The sequence below is a fragment of the Microtus ochrogaster genome (assembly GCF_000317375.1).
Source record: "Microtus ochrogaster isolate Prairie Vole_2 chromosome 14 unlocalized genomic scaffold, MicOch1.0 chr14_random_1, whole genome shotgun sequence".
Classification (NCBI taxonomy): Eukaryota; Metazoa; Chordata; class Mammalia; order Rodentia; family Cricetidae; genus Microtus; species Microtus ochrogaster.
Window position 1 is genome coordinate 4,997,428 of NW_004949096.1, and position 8,906 is coordinate 5,006,333.

Below are 8,906 nucleotides of genomic sequence, written 5' to 3' on the forward strand. Positions count from 1 at the left end.
TCTCTCTCTCTCTCTCTCTCTCTCTCTCTCCCTCTCCCTGCTTTCTTTGCTGCTGGGACTCTTGTAGTAAGCAGGGTAAATAAGACCTGCCCTGAGGTAGACTGTTTGAGCTCACTATTTGAAGTGCTGTCGGACTTGTTTCAATTCTTCGTGTTTGTGTACACAGTACAGTGAGTTGAGATACTACTGTTGACCTGCGGACCGCTCTTTCCAACTTGAAGCTCCTCTTAGCATTTGCCACATGTGTTAAGACAGGTGATAGTTGCAGTGGCACCTGCTTCTTTCAAGGCTAGCCAAGTACGTCTTTTCTGTGAAGCGTATGAAAGAGAGTAAGGGGGTAGAAATGAAATAATGGAATAGGAAATATAATCAGGTAGCTCCCCAGTTTATTTAAGTACTAGTATTAGATTCTCAGAGTCTTATATTGGGCCTTAGTTGAGGTATTACAACGTATCTACCATGTGCATGGTCTCATGCAAGAATACAAAATGAATGTGATTTGGTCCCCACTCATAAGGAGCCTCATAACTCCACAGAGGGAGGTGGGGGAGGTGAACAGTGACTAGAGGGGAGCTGAGAGGCACCGGTGAGAAAGTTTTATTTAAGACTCCTGTGGAACCATAGGAAGGTGATGTCATAGGGTTTCATGTTGCTAATACTCAACTCAGCAGTCAGCACGATTTCTGTTGGCTAAGGTTGGGACATGGGGGAATTACAGGTGAAGAAAATGGTGTGAGTGGTGAGCTCCATAGGGAGTCCTGGTGTGTCTGGATGTGTAACAGTCAGTGTGAAACTATAGGAAGTAAGAATACTGGATTAAGGTGCAAAAGGCGAAAGCTATGTTGAAGGTCCAGAAAACTCAGCAGGGGAAAATGAGGCTTTGCGAAATTTATCAGAATTGTATATTTAAAGATTTAGAGTTCATAGTATCATATAGTTTAAAAATATTTATTTTATGCATTTGAATATCTATGCACCACATGTTTGCATAGTGCTAAACAAAGCCAGGGATGGAGTCCGATCCCCTGTAATGATCTACGGATGGATGTTTGTGAGCCACCGTGTGGGCGCTGGGAACTGAACCTAGGCGCTCTGAAAGAGCGACAGGTGCCCTTAACTGCGCCCATCTCACCAGCTCCTTCCCAGTGTTGTAATTAAGTCGGGTGAGGCAGAAACCTTGTGGAAGCTCATGACAATAATCCAGGTAAAAAGCCGTGAGAGCCGAAAGTCGTACAACAGAAAGATTGTGAGTGCATGGCTTGAGACCATGTAGAGTGATCCTCACTATCTTGGTAACCAGAAGCTACTGGCGCACAGGTGGGAGCCATGATGCCTGGGACTGTAAACGTGGGTTTCCATAAAATCATACCACATCTGCCCTTGGCTCTCACCTTGAGATTTCCTTAGAAATTCATAGCAATCGAGGAGTACGTGGATAATAAAGATATTTCCTGTGGGATAAAATTTATGAATGTCATTGTTTGGCGAATTGAGAAGGCTTTCTGAGACGTGCAGCCAGTCCCCCACACCAAGTTGCTTCTAAGACAACTGTTGTCTGTGGCACAGAAGTACAAACCTAGGCATGGAATGGGAAATAGCTGGTCTTTGCTAAAGAAAACATCACTGGTTTTAATTCTTCCTGAGTATCGGCCGCCTCATTTTTGACTTGAAAATTACTAAAACAAACAAAAATGATAACAGACTGCTCTAAACTCTGCATAGTTCCAGAAAGAGTCCCAATGCAAAGGGTCCCTTTCTCATTTCCTTCCCTCTGGGCATCTTTGGCTGCGAGAAGCATGTTCTGTGAGTCTGCTGGGAAATCCCCCCATAATTGCAGCTCCGTGCTCCTAATGCACCGGCAGAGCTTGTCTGCTTTGGCTGCCACCTGAGAGCTGTTGATGCTCAAACAAAGCTGTTTAGCTTGCCCCAGTCCATAGCGCTCCACCTCTCCTCTTGGAGAATGAGTTCCTAATCTTTTGGTGACACCGCAGAAGCACCTGAGGTCAGGAACAAGTTGGTAAACACTGCAAGATGTGAGTCCAGCACTAGAATGCTGGCTCCTCCGCTTGGTAGCTGTGCGATTTTTGCCAGGTCCCCTAGCTTCTTGGGTGCTTTAGAAAAGCCGGGTTGTTGTTGCACTGTGATAAGTGAAAGACGGTCTGTCTATACCATCTGCTTTGACCCCTGCGTCTGCTAAGACCCTAGGAGTTTGCTTCCTAAGGATTTGGGGACTCGGCCCTAAGCCTGTCATTTATTCATGTTGCTTTTTACTGGATCTGCACTTTGAGACATGAACCACCTCCAAGATGTGCTGCTCCGAGAAGTGCTGGCTCGTTAAGACTGAATACTGAGCAGCCTGTGAAAAGGCTCTGGAGGGCGGGACTGTCGAAGCGGCAGTGTGCCCTTCCTTTACACAGCAGCTTGGCAAACTTCGGGGAGATGCCTTCCTGAAGGCTCCACGTGGTGTGTTCCCCACTCCCCACCCCCTGGGTAAATAATGTTGTCTACTAGCGTGCCCTCCTGTGCGGCCTTGTCACCCATGCTCTGCACACCCGTTGTGTTTGTTTCAGTTCTCTGGATCGTTGGCTTGTGTTTCAGGATAAGCCTCATGCTCAGAGCTCTTTGTGTCATTTCTATTAACGACAAGTCGAGGAGAAGTGGAATGCTTTTTGGAAGCCAGGTTATTTTAGTATTCACATAGTTTATAAAGGGGCCGAGATTTCGGAGAAAGGAAGCAAATATTTTGACTAATGTGGTTAAACAGCCTTCTTTGTTGACAAGTTAAGATAATCAGGTGTTCTGTGTTTTGCCACTTCCTCGGTTACTTAATAAAGCACCCTTTCTCGTGGTCATGGCATAGAATGGTAAATTCCTCAAGGAAGGCCCAAGGATATCAGGATGGCAAAAACTCATGTCAGAGACAAGGGGAGAAGGATCCTGGAAAGCTCGCTGTGTTTATAGAATGTCTTTTTTGGCAGATGCTAGCTTTTAACACAGGTTTTAAGGACAGCTGGGAGGAGCCGGGTTACAGGACTATTTGAGGCATTCGGGGAAAGATGGCTACTGCAACTTAAGGCTCTTAAGGTACAATTTGAGCCTTGAAAATGTGGTCTTTTAAATAGTGTGTGTTACAGTTGCGAGCACCCTCGGTTGAGGCTAATGAGGGAGCTTGAGTGGAGCAAACCCTTTCATTGCTCACGTGGGGCTTGCACAGAGGTGGGCCACAGGAAGCTGTGTATCAGCACAAGGAGTGATTGCAGAGACCTTCCCTGCCTTTTATTTGTTCTGCTGGCTATTGTGGAGATTAAACCCAAGGCCTTGCCCCTGTTAGGCAAGCTCTCAACTACATCTCTGGGGATGTGAGGGGCCATCCGAGAGCACTACAGCTAGTGAGGTCCTAGCTGAAATGTCTGTAGCTAATGGTCAGCATATTCATAAGCGATAATGAAAGGGAGGGATGTGGACTCCATTCTGAGCAGCATTTGCACTTGGCCCGTGAGACTCATGTGCAAGCAAGAGCCAGAAGGTAGTCTAAGACAACATTTAGTTTTGTGCTAGATTTTTCTGCAGGCCAAGGGATGAAGCACTACCATTGGGTATTTAAAGAACGGCAATGAGCTTACAAGGTGAAGGGTTTACATGAAGCTGACTAGTTTGGGAATAAGAGGAGAAGAAGTATTTTGAAATGGTTGCATGGAAAAGGGCGTAAAACTGTTTTCTTTTGTATACTGATTCTCAGAAGTGGATGGCCATGATGCTCTTAAAAGGGAAGCTAATATACAGTGAATTCTTAAAGATTTGTTTCTATTCTCTCTAGCAGTGCATATAGGCATGTGTCTGAATATGGGTGCGGCACATGAATTGCAGGTACCTGTGGAGGTCAGAGGTGTAAGGTCCCCCTAAACTGAAGTCACAGGAGATTGTGAGATGCCCAGTGAGGGCTAGAAATTGAACTAAGATTCTCTGCAAGAGCAATGCAAGCTCTTAACGTCAAAGCCAACTCCCCAACCCCTTAAAGTGTTTTTTTTTTTTTTGTTTTTTTTTTTTTGAGCAAACAACAATTCACAAATTAGGTAGCCGCCCACCAGAAATGGTTCTGAAGCCCCACTGAGGAAATGCAAAAGAGGAGATCTCATTGGCCCAGCATAGAAGTAAAGCAAAGAAAAAGATTTTTTTTTTTGCCTTACATACTTTTTTTTATTTTTTTATTTTTTTAAATTTATTTATTTATTAAAGATTTCCGTCTCTTCCCCGCCACCACCTCCCATTTCCCTCCCCCTCCCCCAAATGCTCTTCGGGCTGAGGAGGGAGGGAAAAAGTTTTTTTTTAAAATCCCGAACACCTACACAGTTATTGTTGACTACTTCTGATGCATTGAGCTTGAGTGCTCTTGTCTTTTAATTTAGGCATTTATAAAATATAGCTCAAGTTTTGCTAATGTTTGCAAAGTAAGCAAAGTTACAGTCACTTCTCGTTTGGTGAAGCAGCTGGTTGGCTTTGCCTGCTCAGACTCTTTAGGCCGTGACACCATTTTAGATGACATTTAAAAGGCTGATGCTATGGAGTATATGTTGTGAGATGCAAATTATGAGAAGCCCCAGAGAGCAGACTGGAAGGGCGTGGTGCGTGGCAGTGTCTAGACCCCGTGTTAAACTTGTAACTGAACTGAGAATCCTGCGCTGTTACGTTTTTCTCTGAATGACGTTATTTATCATGTGTATCTGTGGGATTTCTGAGTCATTTCAGTCTGCTCATCTGTGGACCAGAACTCAGGTAGAGTCAGGTTTTCTCACGCTGTTTGCACTTCTAGTGGTACAGAACTTTAGCAGAAAACAAGGATCTAATGGTAGAACTTCACGCCTTCATTAACTTTGAATATTCGTTAGAAAAGATGGTTTCCCTGTGTCCCTAAAACCAAGGTAAGTGTAGCAGCTTAGGAAGGGAGAAAGGTCGTTGAGTGTTTGGCACTGAGTAGCAACTAGAACTTGATTGGGAATGAATAACCTAAACAAGGCCCAGAGAAGTAGGATGCTTACAGAGGGAGTTAATGTTTTCCTTTTAGATATTTTATTTTAATGTGCATAAGTGTTTTGTCTGTATGTATGTGTACCACATGTCCTCCTGGTGGACGTCAGACAAGGGCATCAGATCCCCTGGAACTAGAGTCATGGATAGTTGAAAATTACCATGTGGGTGCTGGGAATTGATCCCGGGTCCTCTGTAAGAACATCCAGTGCTTTTAATAACGGACCCATCTGTCCAGCTCCTGTTTTCTTATTTTGAGACAGAGTCTCACTATATATCCCAGGCTTGTTTTGAACTTGAGATTGTACTGTCTCAGCCTCCTGAGTACAGGAATGTACTGTCTGACTGGAAATAGATCCTTTAAAAGGAGAAATTATAAATTTTATTCAATTAAAAATTAATTGAAACTAAATTGTAAATAGGAGAGTAGTTAAAGCTTCCTTTAAATACATGGAAAGACTATTTAGAAAAAAAATTGGGGCTGGAGAGGTGGCCCAGTGGTTAAGAGCACACTGGCTGTTCTTCCAGAGGACCTGTTCCCAAGCCCCACGTGGCAGCTCACAACTGCCTGTAACTCTACTTCCAGGAAATCTGAAACCCTCACACAGACATGCGTGCAGGCAAAATACCAATGTACATTAAATAAAAATAAATAAATTGGGGGAAAAATCAATTTATAGAATCCAGCTACTTTGAAGACTAACCCTGGTTAGAACCAAGAGGTGTTGAGTACTCTGCCCCATGACAGGGACACACCACTGCCAGTTAGTTGTACATATTTACCAACAGTTTTCTAGGTCACCTGTTGGTGATATGGGTTTCTTTCCTATTTCCTACCCCCTCCTTCCACTTTTTGAAAGTTTTGTGCTATAGGCCTGAGGAAACGGGAGGAAAATGAGGAATGAGCCCAAGGAATTCCTATCCTTCTTTTTTTCACTTTACTACCACTTAAATGTCTACTTCACATTTCTTTTTCTGGAAAATGTTTCTCCAAGTGTGCATTTCTTGGCCTTTATTTGAAACCTAGGCTCCCAACAACACTTCCTTTTTGTCTGGAATACCATGTCCTGGATGTCTGTGGAGATAACAGGCTGACTTGCCTCCTGAAAGCTTTCTTCCTTGACAGACTGGTTTGGCCCACTCTGTAAACACCCTTGCCTGCTGACTAGTAGTCTGTGTTCAGGAGGCCCCCAGAAAACACTGCACAGTGACCCTGAATAGCAAACTTCATTTGGCGTAATGTGTTTTGGCTTGCTTGACCTCACCAGAATAAAAAATGTGCCTACTTAAATTATTGTATTGGTAGTTTAAAAAATTTTTTTTAGAGACACTTAATTCATTGGAAGAGTCTTGGGACTGCTTTAGCAAAGGTTTAAGTCCCTATTTAATGTTATTTCGTCTTGAGAAATGTTTAGTATAGAGTTTTAATCACAGTTAGGTTACTGTGGATTCTGAATTTTAACTTTGAATTACTATTTTTTTTTCTCTTGTTACTTTTTTTTTTCTAGACAACTGGCTGGCAATGACCTTTCTTTTATCCACCCAAAAGCCTTGTCTGGGCTGAAGGAGCTCAAAGTCCTGTAAGTATGCAGTTTTCAAACTTTGCAGCTGACTGTGTATTTTCTTTCCTGCATAGTCAACATGCTTGGAGCTAGGTTCAGCACACTTTCTTTTCGTTGAGGATTAAAAGATTTAAGGCATGGCCAATGGGTAGTGGAGCAGGCTGGAGGTTGGTCTGGGCAAACTTGGGTCTAGATAAAGGTTAAAATCTAAATAGCGAGTATTCTGATCTCCAAGGCATCATAGACTTTGCGTGCTGCTAATGTATTGGATGGAAACCGTATTTAAGCTTTATTGGTGGGATTTCTTTCTACTTACTTTATGGCTGCTACAGGGGTTTTTGAATTAGTCAGCCCTAAAGGGAGAGAGAGAGAGATAAGCACTTTGCATGTTAAAAGCATTTTAGAGCTAAAGAAATTGAAGTGCTCATTTTTTATAAAGATAGAGATCAGAAGAGAAATTTCTGGCCATGCATAAGCTTGGAGGGTTGACAGCCACCACTTTCCCTCCCGTGCCACCACTGCTCTGGGCAAAATCACCAGGCCTCCCTGACTCAGATTTTAGGTGATCCTGTTACTTCTGTTATTCAGTGGTTATGATTCATGTTAAATAGTCATCAGTGTGACTAGAGTAACTTTAGGTAAAAATGGAAAAGATTTGTTTTTCTATAGAGCTCCCTGCCCCCTTTCTCCCAGCTTTACAATGACTGAGGCGTAGTTATGTTTCTACTAATTCTGCGGGCCCTGAAGACATGGCTGCTGCTCCCCAAAGCCCCAATGTCTGCTTTCCTCACAAAAAACTGCCTTTCTCTGGCCAATGCCCAGTTTTCAGGGCTCTGCTTCCTTCCAGTGTGAGAAGGCGTTAGAAATCATACATCATAGTGAACATTAACTAGACACCCAGGAATGAAATGAGCCCTGGAAATGGGAACTGCTGAGTAGTTTTAAGAGATGGCCTAGGATAGCTGCATAAATTTCATTTTGGAGTTTAGAGCAAACACTTTTTGACATCTTACAATTTTCTTGCCTTGGATGCTTTCTACCCCACACATCCCACTTCTGATGCCATTAGAAAATTTTTTTAGGGAAAAAAATGGCTCATATTTTTATATGAAAAGAAAAATAGTACAATGGCTTATTAATTATAAACCAATAATTTTGTTCCAGAACACTCCAGAATAATCAGTTGAAAACAGTACCCAGTGAAGCCATTCATGGACTGAGTGCTTTGCAGTCTTTGTAAGTAGTGTTTTGTTTTCTGCTTTCTTAGATCATTGAAAAGCCGTGATAGTTGCTATAGAGTAAAACTGGAGCCCCAAGACCAGAGGAGATTTCTCCTCTTCCCTGGTCTGACAAGGGCATTGGATGGCCAGTTGCTGGTATTAGGATAGGCCATGGTGAGGCATACGGTGATCCTTCAGTCTACTTTCTTTCTTTACATCTGTAAGTATACTGCTATCGATGTGTACATGGCTGCCGATGCCTTCGAGACCAGGGTTAAATAGTGCAGGAGTTCTGGGGTCTTGTATCCTAACAGCCACTATGATTCTGGTTTAGGCAGCAGTAATTGGTATACATTTTAGTTTACTGTCTGACCTGTGGGCTCGAAGTACTTATTGGGTATAACTTGGCAATCTGAACTGCCTCCTTTTCCTATATTTTTTCTTTTTGATGAAATTTTGGTTTTTAGACATATTTAGGATTAAAATTCTTGGATTTTTTTTTTCCTCTGAGCAGTCAGAATGCTTTTTCAAGTACCATTTTATTTTCTTTTTTACATTGTTTACATACAAAGAGCTTGGCTTTTATATGGATTCTAAATGGTTTTCTTACATTGGCATTTTTGATAAGTAAAGAGAAAATGACTGTGGCGAGAAGTTCAAGTAACTCCCCTAACAGCACACAGCTAGTAAAGGCACAGAGGGGATTCAGAACCAGACAAACCTGTTTAGAATCCCAATTAATCTGTATTTCTGAGCAGAGATTCTGGTAATCAGTGTAAAGTGAGTGTTAGAGTCGAAACCTACTAATAAAACATACGTTGTAAAAGTTAAACTTTAAATCATATCTGTCACAAACAAGGAGTAGTATCCTGGGTGTTGGCCATTTAAGTTCTAGTTCAAATAGAAGTTAAGATTATGCGTATTAAGTAGCTCACTTTATAAAAGTGGGAAGTTCTGGAACAGAAGGATTTGTTGCTTACCAGAGCACCTTTGACTCAAAATGAGTCAGAATGAGTTTGCTTCTATAGAAATATACAAAATTTTACAGAAAAGTAGAGATTGGCTAAGTAAGCTCTTGCAACTAAGGCATACATGGTGT

General features: G+C 42.3%; 1 protein-coding gene across 1 annotated transcript in view; it reads left to right on the forward strand.

Moving 5' to 3' along the window:
- Lgr4 (leucine rich repeat containing G protein-coupled receptor 4) overlaps positions 1-8,906 on the forward strand; it is a 100,078-nt gene that overhangs the window by 69,058 nt on the left and 22,114 nt on the right. The window contains exons 3-4 of the mRNA XM_005364054.3: positions 6,534-6,605; positions 7,752-7,823. Coding sequence (XP_005364111.1) covers positions 6,534-6,605; positions 7,752-7,823 — 144 coding nt within the window. The remainder of the gene's footprint in view (positions 1-6,533; positions 6,606-7,751; positions 7,824-8,906) is intronic.